Source organism: Anoplopoma fimbria, chromosome 14, assembly GCF_027596085.1.
Source record: "Anoplopoma fimbria isolate UVic2021 breed Golden Eagle Sablefish chromosome 14, Afim_UVic_2022, whole genome shotgun sequence".
NCBI lineage: Eukaryota > Metazoa > Chordata > Actinopteri > Perciformes > Anoplopomatidae > Anoplopoma > Anoplopoma fimbria.
Window position 1 is genome coordinate 10,744,227 of NC_072462.1, and position 22,672 is coordinate 10,766,898.

General features: G+C 39.4%; 1 protein-coding gene across 1 annotated transcript in view; it reads right to left on the reverse strand.

Moving 5' to 3' along the window:
- Positions 1-3,314: 3,314 nt before the first annotated feature.
- Positions 3,315-22,672, reverse strand: part of LOC129102102 (ras-specific guanine nucleotide-releasing factor RalGPS1-like) — an 85,744-nt gene continuing 66,386 nt past the window's right edge. Inside the window, exons 11-20 of the mRNA XM_054612069.1 lie at positions 20,603-20,670; positions 11,249-11,375; positions 10,221-10,372; positions 9,207-9,255; positions 8,308-8,388; positions 7,112-7,217; positions 6,884-6,976; positions 5,661-5,766; positions 5,472-5,563; positions 3,315-3,445 (exon numbers count right to left, since the gene is read on the reverse strand). Of these exons, the coding sequence (XP_054468044.1) occupies positions 3,416-3,445; positions 5,472-5,563; positions 5,661-5,766; positions 6,884-6,976; positions 7,112-7,217; positions 8,308-8,388; positions 9,207-9,255; positions 10,221-10,372; positions 11,249-11,375; positions 20,603-20,670 (904 nt within the window). The 3' untranslated portion in view covers positions 3,315-3,415. The remainder of the gene's footprint in view (positions 3,446-5,471; positions 5,564-5,660; positions 5,767-6,883; positions 6,977-7,111; positions 7,218-8,307; positions 8,389-9,206; positions 9,256-10,220; positions 10,373-11,248; positions 11,376-20,602; positions 20,671-22,672) is intronic.

Consider the following 22,672-nt stretch of genomic DNA (forward strand, 5'->3'; position numbering starts at 1 on the left):
CTTTTTTACCTTTCAAATAACGTGAAATAGAAAAAAAATATATATATATATATATATATACTGTACAGAAGTTGGTTTCCACTCATGGATAATGGGACACAACAATGTCAATCAATGCACAACAACTGCAACAATAAAAAAGTACAATAAACAAAAACACAGGCTCAGTCATTGACAGGTGATGAGTGTTAACAGTGGACATTGTATGTTCCATCTATGAGGAATGCCTTATAGTCCATAGTGGTTAGAGGAAATGACCATTACAATAAGAAGAAATGGGCTCTGGTCTTTAATAAAGGGCTATACTGTTGGGTTAGTGAGTTATTACCCCAGTCAGCCATTGGCTTCCATTGATTTTGAAAGTCAATTAGCCAACAAGTACTGTACACTTTGATACCCATGTAGCTGCAATAAGCTTATTTTGGTCAATTTATATCAGTCCTTCATCCTTGGATAAATTACAAAATGACTGAGTCTGCTAATTGATTTTCCGACCCTAAAGAGATGAATGGAATCCTCTGAATGCCTGGAACAGTAAAGACAGTCAATTCATGTAAGCATATGATCTGTATTAAACGGGCTTAAACAGGCATTGGCACCACTAATTATCTTTTAAAACCTTCATGGCTGCATACATCTGCAGACGGACAATAATAGTGGAGAAAAAAAATTGTTTTACTTGAAGAAATCCTGCCTATTCAAAAATAGTCCACGATTGTTTTAGTCAAGGACAATAAATGAAGGAATTCTGAAAAACAACAAAAGGAACATTCAGCTCAAGAGATTTTTAACATGATTACACTTGACAATTATATTCATTCATTACTGTTTTTCAATATTTCTTGCCACCGGTTGATAATATTACAAATGGCTGACAGTATCTATGATTTACATTAGAAATATGGCATCTATTAGTACACGTTTAACTTCAATTACATTTTCTGAGTTCTAATCTTAAAGGATCATTCCTGTTCGATACAACTTGGATCTTTAATCATGGCTTTGGTGTGGGAACATCAGATAATCAGTCAGGTTGGAAACAAACTAACTGAAAAGTGAAGCCAATGTGCAAGTGTGTAAAAACCTTACATTCTCTCTACTGACCAGCAGGGGGCGACTCCTCTCGTTGGAAAAAGAAGTCTGGTTGTCTAGAAGTCTATGAGAAAATGACTCTACTTCTCTCTTGATTTATTACCTCAGTAAACATTGTAAACATGAGTTTATGGTTTAAATATCTTCTTCAATACAGCATGATGTTCATTTAGTAAATTATGCTCCATTTAGAGTAAAATGAACCATAAAGCAGGGGATGCTACAGGGGCGTTCTCCGGTCCGAGGGTTGTCAGTGTTTTCGTCTTACAACTTTATCCCTTTCGAAGTGTGTTTTTTAGTTCATGACAGTAATTGTAACCATTTTGGTTGCCTAAAATGTTCTTATTCTGCGTTCACTTGTACTTAGCTCCAACCTCTCACTTCTGGTAGCTAGAAAAAGAAAGAAAGATGGCAACGGCCAAAAATCAAGATGGCGACCGACGAAACTTGAGTCAAGTTTCTATTTTTCAACCTTTCTGATCATCTGACTGCTTGTGTTTCTTGACTTATCAGACTTTGGTTCGGCCTGGACAAGAAGCAGTAGGCTGAATGGGCCGGACGGGATATCTAATCCCTCCAGGGCGTTCTGTGTCTGCCTCAGGCTTTGTCATGGTTGAACGTTTCCCAAGACTTTGTTCAAGTTTCTGAAAATAACTTCTATACCATAAAGGTGCCAATATAATTCATTGGAACCATTGTCCGATGGTAGAACAGCTTTAGATGCGTCTTGTCATCAGCTCTCCCTTCTGGTTTGACAACACATTGGAAAAACTAGTTCATTTCTAACTCAACCCTTCTTTCTAGTTCTAACCTGGCGTTCTTATTCTTCATCTTAACTTCACTAATGAACAATTTTAAAATATTTTACTTCCCGTGTTCCCAGATCTCAGTAAATATTCTGGAGAACAATGTTATCATTAATGCTTGAAACGATTGCCATACCTAGTCAAATCCAAGTTGTAATAAAGCAGAATCATTCTTTAAATTCAACCAAACATTTAGCTTTTCAAGCAGGTTATTTAAAAGTACCAATGCTGATGGAGTCATCCCTTATTCCGAGGTCCTTCAGTTGGGGAATAGGACTAAGCTAAGTTTTAGGCTGGCTTCCCACCAACAGTCCCTCTGAGAAGCAGCTTCCTTGATTCTAAGATAATGATCGTACCAATTCCCTTTGACGGCCAACTGTCAAAAAATAAACTCTTTTACAAATAAATACAGTATTTACACACACACACATTATTGTTGAAAGCTTGGTACTTCATTGTAAATTGCTTTAAATTCACTCCACCAGCGGCCTTGGGCTTACTGGTGTGGAAAACAGCTGGCTCTATTCTGCACTACTGATTGTGTTCTGTTGTTAATTTCCATCGTGTACGACAAATGTTGATTTGTTCTGTAGAAAATAGGAGTTTTGCTTTTTGTAAACCTTGTTATGTACATCAGCAAACACCAGGAGGACTACCTGCTGAGGTAGTGGAGGGTGAACAAGTGAACTGATCCAGGGCGGCTACTTCATTGGACCAACTATTCATGGTTCCATATTGTTTCTGTACAAGAATTCTGTTATTTTGGAACAAATTCAGTCCAGCTGTTTGTCACAGGGCTGATGGAGACTCATCTTCTTTCCTTTTTTATGCTGCAGTGCTGCTCTTAAATGGTAATAATGAGACCTTCAAACAGGGTCAGAGTTTTCATGCTCACGACTCCGGACCTTTGTTCCGATAGATCCAAGTTCAGAAGTTGGGATGTGCCTTGACGTTGTTGAAATGCTTAAAAACGTTGCAACAGCACTTTCACCAATGCAACTATTGGCACAACTGGGGGCGTCTTTTTCAACTTTCTGTGTTAAGAACCTGGGCATCATTTGAAGGCTGTATCAACACTGGTCTGCAATCTGAAGATTAGCATCCGTCAGCTAACACTGTTGTCCACATTTGTGCACTGATCGTTTCACCCAAAAAGCAACCCAACATGGGCCAAAGAAAAAAAAAATCAATGTGCTTGCTCACATGTTTTTAGCAGCTTAACAAATGATGGCGAAAGATGAAGCTTAGAGAAAAGTAACAAGAAACAACCTCACCAAAGTCTTCCATTGGCTGGATTTTTCCACAGATGGCATTACATTTAGTGCTGGAGAAGAAGGGAGCAGGTGTGTTGGCGGTCACACGTCCAGTATTAAAAAGCTTCTTCTTCACTGTCAGATGTTTCTTGACTCTCCCACTTCAGTAGATACCATCAAATTCCACCGTGTTCCATTATTTAGTCTATACTTCCCAAACAAATGGGTTTGGCACAACAATGACACGCTGGTTGAGGTCTGCTCTCATTCAAATGACATGAGGTTTGCTGGTATCTGTTGAAAGAATGGGACAGATATTTAGCACAAAAATAAGAAATATGGAAAGCTGCTGGGAAAGTAAAAAAATACACCAAGTCACTCGTAGGGCTTTTTAAAGAGGTTGCTCAATGTTTGTAACTCTGTAAGTGTGGTAACTTTTATAAAAATAACTTTTCATCATTTCCTCAAACTGTCACTTTATCCTGGCACTAGTACATGAGACAGATAATCATTGAAAAATCTGCTTCTGTGATCCTGTTGCCTGGCCGCCATTCTTAAAAAAATATTCATCCCAAAACTAAACATCATCAGCCAATGCAAACTTTCTTATTTTACAACAGTTCACTAAAATATGTTTCTGACAACATTTGAGTGGATAAATATATGCAATGCAGTAACAGAATCTTGATATTTGATCCATCATGATGAATCATTTGGCAGTATGTAAAACAGGCCCTATTATGCTATTTTCCGGGTGCATATTTTATCTCAAGTTACAGTTACAACATGTTTACATGCGTTAATGCTCATAATCCTCCTTGTGTTTCTCATCCTGGCTGTCCTGCAGCACCTCTTCTCACCCTCTCTCTGCTCCGTTGTAGAGCTTGCTCCTTCCTCCAGAAAGCGAAGTCTGCTCTGATTGGTCAGCTAGCCTGCTAATTGGTCAGCGTTTCACATTTCAAAATACTCTTCCTCCGGAGCTTCAGCTCCGTCTCTCTCTTTTGTTGTTTGAGGGCCAAACTAGCCGGAAGGAGTTTTACGTCACTTCCGTAACATTGTGACCTCATAAAGTTACAGACGTGAAGGAGAGAATTCAATGGAGCCGTTTCAGGCAGCTCAGGAGCTTCTGAGGGGGAGGGTAACTCCTTTTAGGGGTGGACTTCAGGTTTTACACTCTACAGACCTTTTACATATACAAAAATATATATAACACAGTTAAGGAGAGGGAAAAATTGGAAAAGCATAATAGGGCCACTTTAGAAGGAAAATGGTTGTTTAATTAATATTTTCTGGGCTTACTCTTTAATTTTTTTAAATCTGGCAAGAGATTGATAAAGCAAGAATAACTTTTTTGGGAATAAAAGTTGATTGTTCTTTTGCCAATACTAAAAATACTCAATGTTAGGCAATCACAGAAATGGCTGCAGTCAAACCCTCCTACAAAGAATGACTGGACTGTAACGGTCAACTAAATAAAGTGTTTGGAGATATTTACCTTTAGCCTACAATATTATCAATCAATGTATGCCTCTGTCAACCATGTTGCCGTCATATTGCGGTTTACATCCATGTCTGTTTAAAATGTGATCACTTTATCATTTTCTTTACCATTATGATTTAATCAGTTTTACTTTCGTCCAAGAGGACGTTTGTGGCAGATTTGAAGAAATCCGCTCAAAGTGTTCCAGCGATATCTCGCCCACGACAATTGGACAGACGTTAAGTCACAGTGACCTCGACCTTTGACCTCCAAAATCTAATCAGTTCATCCTTTGGTCCAGGTGGAGGTTTGCGCCAAATTTGAAGAAATCCCTCAAGGCGTTCCCTGAGATATCGTTTTCACGAGAGTAAACAGGACAAACGGAAATAATGCGTTCAGCCACTACTGTCGCCAGCACAGAAGGAATAAAAATGGACATCCTACAGAACAATGTGACTACAGTACCAGATGTAATCCATCATAACTATCGTTCACATGTTGCCCATATCAACCCCTTCTCATTGCCTGAAATTATCAATAAGATGCAAAGGTAAGTTCAGGTAATAGGTCAACATTTTAAGTCAGTTAGCTGAATTGTGGAAGTATTTTTGTCAAAGTATTGTATTCATGCATTTAAATACAAATCAAAATCATGTCTTGGTAATGGTACAGATTGGTAAAATGTCTCTGTGGATTGTTCATGTATTTATGGTAAGAACTTTGCAGACCATATATCGTATACTTTATACTTCCATTACAATCCATCTGTCACTTTAGGAAAAAAAGAGTTGTTTCATCTGACACAAACTAACTCATGGTTAGTGAGTGTGCTGAACGTACCGGAGGTCTACTGCTCCTACAAGCCTCCTCAAGGTTTTTGTGCCAGATGATGGCTGAAAACCTGGATCCGGTCTGGAACTTGTAAACATTGCCTGTGAAGTGACACAAACAGCTGTGTGTGATTATCTGACTTTAAAGGTTGGACAAAGAGAAACAGCAGGGAGCTCTGCTGGTGGTGCGGGGGCTGACCTTTGTCCGGGTCGTTCAGCTGGAAGATGTTGGGTCTGGCTGGGTCGTCTGGCAGCACCACCATCCATCCAGTCACGCACACCTTCTTACAGGGGCTAGACTTGTACTGTGGCAAATACAGGAGTTCAGAGTCACAGCATAGATGTGACTTCCTCAATTATGTTGTAGTGTCGAATGTCATTTTCTCAGCCGGGGGTAAACCTAGAAAGAGATTATGTGTTCCGGCTGGTGTGTGCCTTTGTCTGTCCACGGCTTATCTCGCATACTAATGGAGCCATCAACCAATATGTCTGTGCTCATATATGACTGTATGCTAAAGGACCTCTGGTGGTTGTGATGATTCAAATTTAAAAAAACAAAATTATTTAATAGTGTCAGTGACCGATGACCCTATACTACTCTTAACTGGCCGGTAGGGGCTGCAGTTTGGAGTCTTGTTTCTTCTAGGGATTAGGACTTGTTCCTGTCCAGTTTTGGGGGTTAGCCCGACCATGGATTGTGTTTGTTCAATCAAACGTGACAGCAGCAGTCATCACAGACACACCGGGTGGATCTGCGCTCTACTGAGTCAAGGCTTCACATTCCGTCCGTGGTTAAGGAAAGATTGGGTTTCTTTCATCGTAAGATCAGATATTTTGGTGGGAAACAAATGAAAAAAGTCATGGAACATTGCATTGATATGTTCTTCAACTTTTTTGCAACTTGGCAGATTTGTTTATTAACTAATTACTAAACTTTGTCTCACTACGATCACCACTGCCTATAATGGTTATTAACATAACATAATAATGTCATTAATTGTTGAACAGCAGTCATCTCCTTTTTAATAGAAACATGAGGCTTTCATTGTCACTCTGAATCACTTTGGATATGGTTGTATACACAACTACTACAGGGTATGTTATTAACAGCACACTAGTGTTCCCCACGCTCAGAAAGTGTTGCCATGGCTTGTAATCTAAAACTGAACTTTTTCTTCACGGGAGGCTGCTGAACATCATGATACACAGGTGTAGCTCCACCTTTATGCATTTTTGTATTTTTCTTTTATTCATAAATCCTAAGCCCCATGCATGTACTGCAACCCTGAGCTGATCTAGAAAATACCTTGAGGAAATGTATGTGAGGATGCAATTTCCTGAATCAGTTGAGGCAGACATTAAACAGACAACTGTGTAATGTCTGACTGAACCCCTCTGTGAATAAAGCAGGTTGTTACTCACGTGTTTCCTCTCAGAGGCCCTCAGTGCTTTCGCCCCGTAGAACGTCAGCGTTGATCCGGACAGAGCGATCCAAAACCTGGTCCAAGATGACAGCTGCAATGCGGAAAAGATAAATGCTCACGATTAAAAATCTCTCGTCAGATGATTCCTTTCCAATTTGCTGATGTGGTCGGTGTTCTGAAGAAAACAGAGCAGCCTAAACCAGAGCGGAACCAAAGATCAGCGTACCTTGGGCTTCCGTCCCTCCTTCAGCAGTGTTTTCCTTCGCAGGGGTCCTTCAACAGTCACACTGCTGGCCTCACTGCATCCATAGCAGGAGTTGCCGGCGGAGGAGCTGAAGGTGTTGAAAGGGGGAGAAACATAGTAAGAAACTGAAACAGATTTCTGACCAGTATTAAGAGTTCAGTGATTGACACAATATGAATTTTTATTTCAACCTCAATATATTTTAAAGATGCTTTCTGGAACACAATGGTCAATGGTTCACACTGTCACCGGCAGGTTTGCTGGCTAGCTTAGCATTACTCCACTGGTTAGACAGCAGATCACTACTGTGCAGACTCTGGCTCCAAATGTGCAAGATGGCAGCTCTCTTGTCTATGATATTCTGGTTTCACTTTTGTAGAGTAGGTGAAAGTGAAGTCCATCTGCGTAAAAGGTCTACGCTACAGACTCTGGGTCACTTTTGTAGAATGAATGCAATAGTGGAATGAAAATACTATAGCGTGATCACAAAACAGTGTACGACAATGAAAGAGACTTTAAAGTTTTTATTCTGAAAGTATCCAGCCAGCTTTTGGACCATTGACACTTTTTTTCTTGTTTCACAGTGTGACATTGAAAATCCTGTTTTAGACTGTCTTTATAACTATAGGGTCTGTTCAGTAGGGATGTAATGGTTACCGGTTTCATGTAAATTATGGTAAAATTCCTGATGGTCCGTTTAAACTTTAACAATCATTTACCGCCAGTGTATTGTAGCTAGCGACTGCTTGTGTGAATATATGCAACAACTCCTCAAGGACCAAGCAGAGTTCTGGTGTCTTAGTCAGACACCTGCTGACCAAAGTGAAGGCGGGTTAGTCCTGAAGCTTGAGAACAACGGCCCGGGCTAACTTAAGGTGGGCTGACCTTTAAGGTGGACCGGCTATTGTTGCAACGTGGGTCGACTCTTTCACAAGACTCCTCTGTGTATATTTCAATTGTTGGGCTCGTTGCTACACAGAATATAGACGTTGTTTGTGTGTGTGTGTGAAAGAGTTGATACATTTAAAAAAAAGGTTTTGATGGCTGGGTATTGTTACAGGTAAGGGATGAGGTGAGATAAAAAACACATAAAGAGTCTAGCCTCTATTACCTCATAAAGAACATCTCATTCTTATTTAAAGTGACTCTGACCTCTTACTCTCCTACTTCCACTGTACCTGTAAACATAGCTGCGGTTCCGGGGGGAGTTGCGAAGTGGGACCCTCCAGTTGGGGCCCAGTGTTGCGTACATGCGGCCCCTGTTTGTCACACATTGTCACAGTCAGTCTCAGAGCTCAAGGGATTTACTTTTTGATTAATATATATGTTCACTATATCTCATGTCACCAGAAAAACCATGAGTTTACAATAACGCCAATTGAAACCATTCCCAATACTGAGTTACAAACATGATCATACTGTCCAATCACAGCCTGTTTTAAATCTGCCTCTCATAGATATATATGAATTATTTATTCTATGTTATTGCTGTTACAAACATGGATATACAGTATGATTAACTTGACATAGCGTGTTAGCAACATTCATATACATTGATATCATATGCATAATGAATATGCAGCAGGCACAGATACATACTGGTGACAAATTCAAAGTATAAAGGATAAGTCTTTTGATATTCTATATTTTTTATTAGTTAATGTGCGGTGCCAAATCAATACACACCGTCCTGCTGCCTCAAATACCCACTAGAGCACCAAATGTGGATTAATCTGCGGCTGAAAATAGTTCCCAACAAAGTGACTTTTTCCTCCTGTTTGTTTGCTAAACCAGCAGAGAACAGCTGTTTTAGGAAAATAAAAAATAACCTTTTAAAAACATGTTTAGATGCACTAAGACTTTATTGGTTTAGTGTTTTCATTTGATAACTGTCTAAAAAAAATGTACCTCCCTGTTGGCTTGTGATCGCTTTGAGGTTATGACGCTCTTTAAATGGGATAAAAGTAGGCAGGAGGCAATCTTTTTTGTCCTCAGCTTGACATCTAAATACTTTAATGCCAGGCACACTTAACTTGTAATTTCAAAGTGATTGAAATATGTGATGGTTGGCTCTCACCTCTCCATTCCAGGTGACAACTCATCCCCAAAAGAGCTTTCACTGCTGCCTATCAGGAAAAACACAAAAGTTCATGAAGGGAGCTAATTAGGCAGTGGATGCATATTTTATCCTTCATATCAAATAAAGTTTATAATTTATATGATTTATAGTAGATTATCCGTGCGTCTTTTTGCAGATTTGCTTGCTGCACATAGAGAAAATAGACCAGATGCCAAAAATTATCACTGAAGAATGGGAACTGTGCCGTGGAGCTCTTCGCCTCGTCCATAAAGCAGCCCACTTGGTTAAGATGGGCAGCAAAAGAAAGCAAATGGAGCTTTTCTGCAAACCGCGGTGTTCTGGCGTCTCGCGTGAACCCCAGAATGAGACGATGTACACCTCAGTGTTGCTTAAGTTGTTAGATCAAAAGAGAAGCAGGCACTTCATTCAGATTACAAAAAGAGAAAAAATTAAACCATTCAACACATCTTCATACAACTGTTCGTATGATATCTTATGGAAAGTTTCATTTTTCGTGCGTTCTTCAAAAAAATCTCCTGCAGTGCAAAACGACTTGGTCAGGTTTAGGAAAATATTGTTGTTTTGGGTTAAAATATGTGTGTTTGTTATGTAAAATAACTATGATTGCTACGTAACTTACCCACGCGGTGTTAGTTCAATATGCAAGTAAAATACGTCAACGCTGACTTAGTAACACGATACACGAACAGGGGTCTCCTAGTGAAACCATCCACCCACGACCTCCTCCCTACGTGACCTTTGTTGCTCTTTATATCAGCGGCTGCCCTGCACGTCCTGGATAACAATTGCGAGGGTTATATATGAATTACAGTGCATAGCTTTTTGTAGGTATAAGGACAAACTGTGGATGAGAACAGCCTGAACTACTCTATATTACATTTTCTTCGACAGCAGAAACTGGTTAATGGAGACAGAGTTTCATTGTACTTGTCATGAACAGAATACCGCAGACTGCTCTAGTAAAATAATTATCATACAGTGTATACATACCTAAAGACAGGCCGTTGGACACAGATGTACTTTGTGGGTCATTTCTGACTGGACTCTGAGACTCTAAGAAGCTGTCGTCCAGCAGGTGTCGTGCTTTCTCTGTGGGAAACGTGGCACTCCGGCTCTCTGACATTCCGTACTGACACATCATACTGCGGACACAACAGACACATGGTGGTGTCAAAGGTGTTACTATGCGTTTCAACACTCATAGGGAATTTTTCCATTAAAAGTCGGTTTATTGTTTCCAACGTGAGTCTTGTTTCTTCGGTTTCATATCATATGAGCTATTAATATAGTTGTATCTCACCATACTGTGCTGCGTTGTGTTTGGTGAATGGGACATTATTACCACTGTACTAACTTGTAACTTATTGCTACTCTGAATGTATAAAGTAAGTTATAATTAGTATTGCTTAGCTGTGTTTTGTTGCTTTCTGTTGCTTGCATTGTACTAAATTGTGGATAGTGCTGCTGTATTATTTTTATTATTATTAATGCCATTATTATCCCAAAAAATAGTCATATTAACAACAACAACAATAATAATAAATAATAATAATTCTTATTGTTGTTATTCATAATTCTTATCAATATTATCATCATTATCATTTTTTAGATAAAGAGCCTTTATAAACTACTGTTACAAAGAGCTTCACAAACAAGTACAAATAAAAGAAAGCACGAGAGCAATCAAACAAAAATAAAAGTAAAGATTTAAATAATGAATAAAAGTACAAATAAAAGAACAGATAAAAGAGTGACATATACAATAATTACAAGTATTATTCTGTGTAGTAACTAACTGATTCTTTGTGAATTAAATTTCAATACAGAAAGAGCATGTTTAACTAAAAAGCATTGGGAGTTGATGAGTTTAGCCCGTAGAGGCTCCACAGCTTATTTAACCCTTTTAAACCTGTTCATGTATCAGTGTGGAGGTTAGACTTTAACATGGATTTAGATATAGACTTTATATGTTTTATGAATCCTGAATGTACCTTTAGGGAAAGGCCTGTCATACTCACTTGTTTCCCAGACTGTGGCTCTTCCTGTGGTGAGAGGGAGGGGGGGTGGGAATATGAACCCCCACAGAGGCATCGGGGCAGGTAGGCCGTCGGTTATACCTCAGAGAGGCGGATACCTCAGACAGACCTGAAACACAGAACACAAGTCATCATTGCTACAGTACAATTCCATTTTTATAATTATCAGAGATGAGGTGCATTGATTATGATGTTGATTAAAACCGACTTATAGATACATCTCTAGATTTTGACATGTAACCAGTTTCTCATTAGTGTTGAGTGCATAATTGTTAGAGGCATATACACATACATATAGATATATTCTTGAAGAATGTAAGATAACACACGGTGAGTAAATTATATACAAACGGTCATTTTGCAGCTTAAGTTTTCCTTTAAGTAACGTCATTTACTGTAACTGACACATGCTTATTTGAACCTAAACCACAATCTTTCCCTAAATTTAACCAAGTACTATTTTTATGTAAGTAAACCTATAAACTGAGTAAACCTTCGTTGGAAGTATATTTTGAAAAGAGACTATATGCATGTAACAAGCAGAAACTCTAAGTTTCCCGTGAACATGGCAGTTTATTTTGAAAACACACTATGCCTTTTGAAGCCTTAAGTGGTTTGGCCGTCGCCATCTTGGCTTCTTTGCAAACAATGAAGGTAAGTGATCATATTGTATAGTATGTTGGATAGGGACGTAGAGACAGCATATACAGCTCTGGAAGTGGTAGAGACCTGTCAATCACAACAAGCCCGCCCTAAAGCATACTCTGCTTTATGGTCTGTTTGACTCTAAATGGACCATAATTTAATAAATGAACATCATGCTGTATTGAAGAAGACTTGAAACTGAAGATTAAGACCACAAACTCATGTTTACAATGTTTACTGAGGTTATAAATTAAGTCAGAAGTAGAGTCATTTTCTCATAGACTTCTATACAATCAGACTTCTTTTTGCAAACGGAGGAGTTGCCCCCTGCTGGTCAGTAGAGATAATGCAGGTTTAAGACACTTCCGCATTGGCTTAATTTCACAGAATAGGAGGTTTCCACCACGTCCCAAACTGACTCTAGAAAGGTGCCTAGAGCGTCATAGTATTAAGCGTTGAGCCACTGACAAAGGGTTTTTGACGAGTTGGGAGTGAGAATGTGTTGACGAGACAGCATTATGGGATAATACTGATATTACCCCATACTGCTGATAATGTACTTAAGTGATGCAAACTCCAAAACCAATTTGGATACACAGTGAACCTGTGGCCTCTCTGTCATTGCCTGAGTTCGGTAATCCAGTGTTTCAAAAAAGGGTCTATTTGAATCAGCTATTCTTTAAAAAGATCTTTCCATCAGATTGACTAGATGGCACCAGCCAGGCACAAAATAAAAAATAATATTTACATAAGAAACCAACCCCTTCATCAACTCTATGGACTCTGTCTACATGTTCTTTGTTAAGCGACTGTGTTAATGTGTTAACAGGTCTGCCCATATAATGCTATCAGCAGTCCAGCCAGAGCTCTGCTCAGCTTCTGGCAGGACTGAGTTGGATTGGTAAATTGAATCAGAGTTATCACGTGCATTATGTGGCGCTGGAACCGCTGAGTCATTCTCTGTTGCCTCTTACTGGAAACCCACTGGGGCCATTTAGGCAGCTAAACGTGACCAGTTTGGACCAGGCAGAGGGAGTCTATGTTCATGGTGCTCAGCTTGGAATACTTCTGACTTTTACAAAGTTCTTTAGTGGTGTTATGTACCATGATCCTTAGAGTAGGAACTGCTGCATTAGAGCACAGATGGACAGCTGTATGTGATTGTGCCTGTTGGGGATTTTGGTGTGGGAAGCAGATACATTCCCACTGATGACATTCTGTGAAATTTGTTCAAATTAGAATCTTTCCTACGAACAAGAGGAAAATGTTGACTCATCTGCAATTTTGTAAATCGCGAAACTTTTATGGTAAAGTCAGAACTAGAGGACCACTTGTGATGTAGCAGGATAAAGTGATCCCTCTGGGACAGAGGCCGCTTTAATTACTCTACTATTAGCTCATAAAGACACGTGCTGGTTTGGGTTGCTGTGGCTTGTTTTCTGCACACTCAGCAGAATAGTACCCTAGTCTGACTAGTCGCTTCAAGTATACAAATGTTACTCTCCCTCTTTTCCACACAAATTCACCAACAACATTTTACAACATATGATGAAAAGATTACTACCCAGATTTTCATATTAATGTTTCTAGATCATTGAAAGTTCTGTGTCTGTGGATTTGTTTTACCCAAACTTTGCTTAATATATGTGGATATAATTTTCTTAATGCAGCCGATAGGAAGTCTAGAACAGGAAGGTGCACACACACTAGGACTTGCAGGTTCAACAACACAGGGAAAAAGCAGAAAAGCTGTGATCTCACAACAGGAGTTGGACACGTCCTTTTGATGTTAGCTCATCTCTAAGAATGCGTGTGCTCACTCAGCTACCGCTAAGACATTACACTCCACTGACACTGCACTTACTGTAGTCGTACATGCTCTTCTGCTTTCTATGGATTTAGATTCAACCTTAGTGATTTTATTACTGGATATCAGTCATTTTTTTGATACTGTTAATAATAGTATATACCTAGAGCAAAGAAAAAACAATTTGCTGTATCTGGCTTGGCTCTCGCTTGGTTAAGATCTTACCTACCCTAAATAATACGACATCAACATTTTCTGCTATCAGTACAAAGTACCTCAAGGCTCTGTTCTGCCCTCTGCTTTTCTCTCTTTATATTTCACCTCTTGGCCAAGTTATACATAGTCATCAAATTAATTTCCACTGCTATGCTGACGATACTCAGCTCTATTTGCCTATAAAAGCGGATAATCCGTCCATAATGATTAAATTAGAGGCCTGCTTGTCTGTTGATAAAGTCATTGGCCTGTGTGATCTCTCAAAGTTTAACAAGAATCTTAGTGTTGCGTTCGATTCAACCATTTCTTCTGATTAGAACGTTAAAGATAGATCCAAGATCACTTTTTCTCACCTACACAACATATCTCAAATCAGATGTTTTTCATCCATGGCTGATGCAGAGATCCTCACGCCTTCATCTCATTCAGACTGCATTATTGTAACGTTTGATTGTGAGGCCTTGTGATAGTACTAGAAATCTTCAAAAGGTTCAGAACTCTGCAGCTAGAATCTTTAAGCTAGTAACTTTGACCACATCATAACAGTTTTAGCTTCCCGTCATTGTCTCCCAATGCATGTCAGATCAGAGTTTACAGTGCTTCTGGTGACTTATAAAAGTGTAACTGGGCACACCCCTTAATAACTGCCTGATTTCCTTATACCTTAAATCCAAATGAGGACTCAGAATACAGGGCTCCCATCTGTCCCCAGAATGAAAAAGAAGTCAGCCGGCCAAAGGTCTTCTTCCTACTCTGCCCCCTTCCTCTGGGATAACCTTCGTATGGAGGTATCATTTTTCATAAATCTTTCAGTTAATTGCTTATACTTTGACTACTTGAGGCCGTGTACCTGATACCATTATATTTTCAAATAGTTGGTCCTAGTATTTATGGTCCTAGTATTTATTTGTCCTGCCAACGAGAATACTGTGAACTTTCTGAAAACCATTGCACTCTTTATCTGCATCCATGGGCCACCATACACGGGCAATATATGGGCTACAAATTAATAAGGAACATAACTATTCGGATGAGCCAATATTCTCGGTATGATCCTAGTTAAGTCACATAGAGCACCACAACCAGAGTTTTTTTCTCCCTTTTTACATGCCGTTATGCATTAACATCATGTCACATGGATTTTCTCTTGTTTTTGTCCTTGCACACACCATGTCATCCTACACTCACCACTTGTACATGGAGAGAGTGAGTAAACCGAATTCTTCTGTTTGGCAGTGTGTGAAGTGCATGACACTTGTTTATTCTGAATGAGCCAACAAGTCAGGGGACAGGTCCAGAACAGGCCTTTTCTGCCATGTTGTATAATTCCAAATGAGAATCTGACCAGCATAAGGAGGAAAGATCTGCTGTCCTGTTGAAAAACTCATACATCATTTAAGTATATCATATCTATACTATCTATAATCTATATCTATAAGTCCATTCAGAACAGCAAAACATGATCTCAATTATACATCATCATAATTCTCAGGCTCTTGTACAGCATCTATACTTTGTTTTAAACTTTATACTTTTTCTCTGCTACATTTCAGAGGCAAACATTACTCCACATTAGCTTACATTATACGATGTATGGGGGGACTTTGGGTCGGATGTAGTCAAAAAAGAACGAGTTGAATGAATCTAGTTTCTGCACAGTTGTGCCTATTGTTAGTGTTTAGCATTTGTTGGACACCTTTAAGACAAAGAGAAATTAATACTTTGGTTGGTTTTACAGATAACATTTTATCAACAGACTCCGGGAGAGTGTGCCGCAAACAGGCACTACAGACTCAATCAAAGAGGGGATTGCAGGCACCAGCGCTGCTTTGGATGCAAAGCTATTAAATGTCTCGACAGAGTGTCTTATATGTAATATTTTTGTTAAAATTGACTCATCATCTTACACACTACGCTTTGAGATATCTAGCTGGAATCCACCGTGGCTGACAACCATCTTAAGCAGCTGCACGACAAGTGCAAGGACATGTCTAGGAGGAATGTTTAGGATCCAACTACTCGGCCTGGAGGACAGGGGCAACTGTGGCTCAGTGGTAGAGCAGGGTTGTCCTTTAATCAGAGGACCGGCGGTTTGATCCCTGGCTCCGCTAGTCCATGTCGATGTCTCATAACCCAAATTGTATGAATAGGGAATGAATATAAGTTGGAGTCCTGATGGACAGGTGGCACCTTGCATGGTGGCCCCTGCCATCAGTGTGTGAATGCGTGAATGATGACATGTAATCCTTTGAGTGGTCGGAAGACTAGAAAAGTGCTTTTCCAGTACAAGTTCATTTACCAGTATCCAAATCCCAAATTCCATAATGCACATCTTTCCCAACGCACAAAACCAAAAGATGGCGGACCACCTCGTCCATTCATAGTCAGAGTTCACTACTTTCAGGTCGGAAACCCAATCCTGCGACAATCTCATGCTCATATATCATTACAGAAAACATTTGTCTTTATGAGAAAAAAATAACATTGTATTTTGTTTGGGGACAGAAGCCACACGTTCACCTTGGGGCCAAACTTTTCCCTGTAATAGCTCAGACACATGTTTCCTTCCTAAATGACTCACTGATGCTGTTTGTTATAGCGACTGCAGCACGGTACACTCTTGGCGCAGAGAGATGCTTTTGTATCAACATGCACTGAAATGGAAACCTTTCCTTAATTTCCTCCGGTCAGTTCAGTGACAAGCACTTTATGACTGTCTTTTAATAAAGATTAATACCCCACACTGTCTGAAACGTAATCATATGAAATCATGTGATAAGTGGTAGAGGGAGGGAGAATTGCACTTCCTAACCATTACAAACAAACCCCACCATATGGCTGGCCGGCCTGTGAGACATGAGTCTATGGAAAAAGATCAATGTGTTTGGTCCCTGAGGACACGGCTGTGGAACGGCTGACATGTTGCTGCTGTTAGCTGCATCGTTAACATGCTCTGTGACTTCATGCTCAAGGAAGGAAAAACCTGGCTTATTATATGAGTTAATTTATCAAACAATAATGCTGTAAATTAAGCTGATTATTAGTTCCATTATATTGTGAAGCCACAGCATGTCAAACTTCTGAAACAAAACCATTTTTCTATCTATTTCTGCAGCTTTGTGTGTTTCTCTAAGTGTAGGTCTGACAAATCTTTATAGATCAAACTACATATAAAAACATAACTCGAATGTGATCACACACAGAGCAGAACACTAAAGCCATCAACAACTCATAAAGACAAAACAGCACGTTCTCACAAATACCGTTGCTTGGTCAATGGTCTAGGCTTCAAACTATGACACTCTACGTATCGCCCTAGTGTCTAGTTTTGGACGTGGCAGGGACAGCGTGTAAGATTCCGCTCGTTACATGCAGAAATTCTCATTTAAAAATAATAGTCCACAGTAGGTTTCTTAGTTTATAGGTTTACTTGGTCTAGTTTAGGGAAAGGTCGGGGGTTTGGGTTCAAATAAGTAACTTACTTTTTAAAAGTAGGGTAAAATCAAATGAGACACTAACAGCAGTCTCCTGGGTAAAAGTCTGTGTTTGTTTGATCCAACCATCCACCATATTTTCTGGCTCCTTATAAGAAGTCAGTTGCTCTGACTGTCTAATACTGATTGGGTGGCTTTACATTGGAGTTAACTGAAAGGCTGGTGCGTCTCATACAGACACTAAAGGGTGCCTCAGTAATTGACGAGCTTGGGTTAGGGTTAGGCTGTGTCATCACTGCCAAGATGGCCACAACCGGAGCCACTCACTTTGAGCTCCACAACGGCTCTTCAGAAACCCATGGGTGACTTCACAGAGACTATGTGCATAATTTATACAGTCTGTGGTTGGTGTTCCTTTAGGGCTGCAACTGCTGATCTACATTATTATATATATTTTTAACCCCAGCAATAATCAATATTTACGTGATAAGGTGTATGTATATATGTTTGCTTCCGCATTTTTATACTCGCATATGCAGCAAAAAGCAGGCACTCATCCCAGCTGTTGAACAGCGGAGGAGCGCTGCAACACCAGCAGGCTGAAGTGGGCAAAACACAGTGGAGTCGTAAAATAATTGACATTTGATCGGCTTAATATCTGCTCAGGACATCTCTACTTTAAAAGTTTTAAATCTCTTCCTAATAGAAATTCAAATTATCAAAAAAAAAAACCACCAGATCTTCCATCTGAAGAAGTGGAGTAGTGGGAAGCAGATCAGGTTGGGTATTCCTTTAATTGATAAATGACTAATAATATTATTACTCAAATGATTACACAATTATCTGAATATTATGGTTTAAACTAATCTGTGAACTAATTTTCTAATGAAGTCTGTATTAATCCAATCATTTCAAGGGTTGTGAATTTCTTGGGCATTACATGAACTTTAAATCACGCTAAACGTCATCACTGACAAATACGTAGATGAAAGCACAGCTCCCACAGTCAGCCCCACACCGCCGTGGTGTCTTTGATGTTACTCTGGGTTCATCCCTCTTCATTACCCTGACCTACATCCAGCTCTTGGCTTGTTCTCCCTGCATTACATCACCGCAGCCCACTCCATATGAACCCCTCCTAACCCCTGCACAACACAAGAAAGGAAAATAAAGGAAGTGGACTGGCCCTCTGCAACGTCCTCATGGAACTCTTCACCAGCTCCCAATGCGCTGGCCCTATTGGGTCCCATCAGTCTCAACATTAACAAATGATTTTTTGTATCTAGCCACCAAGTTTGACCACTAAAGCTAATGTTAGCTCGCCACACTGTGCCCTACTTGAGTATGGCATAAGAGAATCTAAATAATAATGATGGAAAATGGAGGGGACATCTGATTGGCTACAGATCATTTCCTTTTGAATTAAATGCATTTGTGAATCGAGCGACATCAGGCGAGTCTCAGAAAACCCACACACCCATACGGCGAAGTTCACACATGAGAAGCAGTTGGTAAATGCAGGCTCAAGAGTTTGTGTATATATAATCTTAAAAACGTCAAAATGTGTTTTTATAACGATTAAAATACTTATATATACTTTTGGATTTATATTTCTACATTTATTAAAAACAAGACATGCCTGTGTGTGCATTAGAAATACACTTGTGAATCTTATTTTTTTTCTATATGTGGATTTTGTTGACATTTATATATAATGCTATAGTTTTTGTGTGCATTGAAAAACAAATTTTGTGGAGAGAATCATTAATATAAAGAACACAAAATAATTTGTGTATCCTTCCTTGTGCATTCATTAATATTGAGATTAATCTGACACCATACTGGCCCATCCGCACATTTACAAATGCAGCTGCCTCTTTTGCAACTTTCTGAGTGTGTTCTCTGCAACCTCTTCACTTCCATGATGAGTTCAGAGAGCACAGAGAGGTGAGGGAGGAAATGATGGAAATGACACTGGAATATTGTTTGTTAGTGCACTCAAGACAGCCAGCTTATTCTTTGCTGTTTTCTTTTCCAACCCAATCAAAATATAATCAATCAAGTGTCAATACAGAAACCTGATGTAACTAACACCACCTGTAGAAAGCTATGGGTGATCATTTATCATCCTGCTATGGTCTAAACACTGCACTACATGCATCTCATTAATCAAACAGCTTCTCTTCTTTATGCTCATGAAGGGATAGATGCAGGAGATCATATCATCTAAATCTGTATAGAGACATTGTTGGGGATGTTGGACATTGCTATCAAGAGCTTTATCTGTGTCCTTTCAAACAGATACTTTCCTGTTTATCTAGGGAATTTCACATGATCTACTGTCCCTCTGAACAGTGAAGTACCCCAAGGTTCTGTTCCAGGTCCCTCTTCTAGTTTTTATTTACATGATTCTTGCTAAATGCCAAATGCCAAATAATACATAATCTTTACTTTCACCACTATGCTGATGACACAATGTTTAAGTATCTGTAACTTTTTTTCTCCTACATAAGAGATGGATGGACAGATCTGATCGTCACTATGAGGTTGACAAGCATTCAGGCAGACACTATATCCTTTAATAAATAATTGGGCATAATTATATTTTAAAAGTTGAAAGATATAAATTTGTGAGCTTTAGAGGTGCTGGCAGCTGGATTTTTTCATCTTTGGACAGAGCCAGGCAAGATGTTTTCCTGACTTTTCAGTCTCTCTGCTAAGCTAAGCCAATTGCCTGAATACTGTAGCCTCACATTAAGTGTACTGACATGAGATGGATAATATTAGATGGGGAATATAGTAATCTATTCCTTGGCAAGAAAGTAAAAAAATATTTCCCAAATTCTGTGTTCTTTTAAATCAAGGTATTTCTCCAGCACCACAAACATTAACTGCTCCTAGCAACTGCTAACAAAAGCTTCTGTGTTTGGGTGCAGCTCCACGTTTCTCTGACTTCATCTAAAACTCAGAGTCATGCCACCTGCTGAAATACTCCGATGACTCAGTGGACAACAGGCGGAAGAATATAGAGGCCTAGTGGATTACATTGTAGGGTGGTGCAGATTAAAACCATCTTCATCTTAACATTAGCAAACCAAACGAGCCAATTGTGAAGTTTCACAGGACCAAGCCTCCTTTGACCCCTTTAATTCAAATAAAAACCTGATATTTAATAAAGGACAAACCAGTAGAGGACTTATCCATCAGTGTAGCTCTACCACGAATGTGTCTTACCTGCCAGGTCTTCTTTAGAAGAGGCGATGCGAGGGGAACTGTTTCCAGGTTCAATCTTCAGAGACAGCCTGCAACACAAACGGTTTCCATCAGACACACCAGCCCACTGCTGCTCCATGATTAGCGGATACTTACTAGTGTCCAGACAGAAATACATCACACACTCACTGCTGTGATATCCACTTCATTACAGAGTTAATCAGTCAGTAAATGATGCAGACATAGGAGTATAAACTTTGTCTTTGAACCGGGAACAGTTTATCTCAAGATTTCACAAAGGCCATTACAGAGCTTTTTATTTATTTACCCGAGATGATTAAATAAAAATCAGGGCATTACTCAACAGCAATCAGATTTCCCACTGTTATTATCAGCTGTCGGCAGTGGTGTATAGTAACGAAGTAGAAATACTTCGTTACTGTACTTAAGTCGTTTTTTTGGATATCTGTACTTTACTTTACTATTTATATTTCTGTTGACTTTCACTTTTACTTCACTACATTTTGCAAAGAAAACTGATACTTTGACTCCGATACATTTCCCCTGAAACCTTCGTTACTCGCTACAAAATCAAATCTATCTTTAGAAAAAAAATGAATCATGAGACCAACGTCGGGGACTGTGGTGGAACACAGACTGCAAGCAAGCAGGTTCGGCGAATCAGTGGTCCTAGCTTGCAAGTTAAATCATTGGTTAATCACGTTAATGCGCAATTGCAAACAAGTGCTCTCAAAGCCGCGGTTTTTTGATTCCCAGTGATGCCCAGGATGCCAGCTAGCGAGCGACTACATCAGTAGAATTCCACTCTACGATGACTGATTTCATGATGGAAGCAGAATCGGAAGCACCTGCTACTCCCGCAACAAACCACGGTGGTGACGAAGACCAACACCCGTGGCCATATTTGCGAGAAATGTTTTCTTATGTTGGAGTGAAAGATTCTTCGTACCGGATGAAGTGCCTCTTATGCTTACCCAAAGCTACTGAAATATTGGCATTCAAAAACTCCCCATCCAACCTCAGGAAACACATTGAGGTAAATTAAGATTAATCCCATGAGCCGCAACGTTAATGTTTAGTTATCATAATTAGCATAAACCTGTTAAGATATCTAGCAGTGTTTCCCACAGGATTGGAGTATATCTTTGGCGGGGGAGGGGGGGAGACAGGTGTCTGATCTTCTAATTTAGCTATACATGGTGTATGTTAGGCTGCTGTCTCTGTTTGTACCTCCTTGTCCTTGGTCATGGTGGCCACAGCACTTAAAAGAATAAACTTTATAATTCTCAAAATTCTGACCCTTTGCTTTTTTATTAACAGCATTTACTTGTACTTTTACTTTCAATACTTAAGTACATTTAATATCAGAAAATTACTTTTGATACTTAAGTACAGTACATATCAGATACTTTAAGACTTTTACTCAAGTAGTATTCTAATAGGTGACTTTTACTGGAGTCATTTCCCAGTAAGGTATCTTTACTTTTATTCAAGTATGGCTTTTGGGTACTTTATACACCACTGGCTGTCGGGGTGGGTTAAAAAAATGGAATACATGGCTCAGTCACTTGGATCTATAAGAAATAGAGCTATGAAGGTAGTTTGTATTAGGGTTGTAATCAAAAGTCAGGATTCAGCGGTTAAATCCTCATATTACACTAATTAAGTCAGCACAGCTGCCAGTTTTAGGCTGAAATCAATTTTTGACCGGAATAACATAATTGCCTGGAAGCATCCAATGGCCTGTCTGCCCAGGAGGTGTTACAGCCACATTATACAGTCGGACAGACGGTCGGACAGACTCACACTATACACACACACTCCATAGCCTAGTTTCTTCCTTTTATTATCCACGGAACCAGTGTGACTGTGTATTGGGCACGGAATGCTGCCAAAACGCTAGTGGCCTACACTCAATATTGTGCCTGAACACATCTTATGAAGAAATCTGTTGGATATTGTGAGAGTGATTTGTAAAATGAATCTAATTAAAATAGGAGCCATACTATCCCTATTTTCATAATTATAATTCTACTATAATAATTGCTGCTGTTATTATAAGTAGTCTTA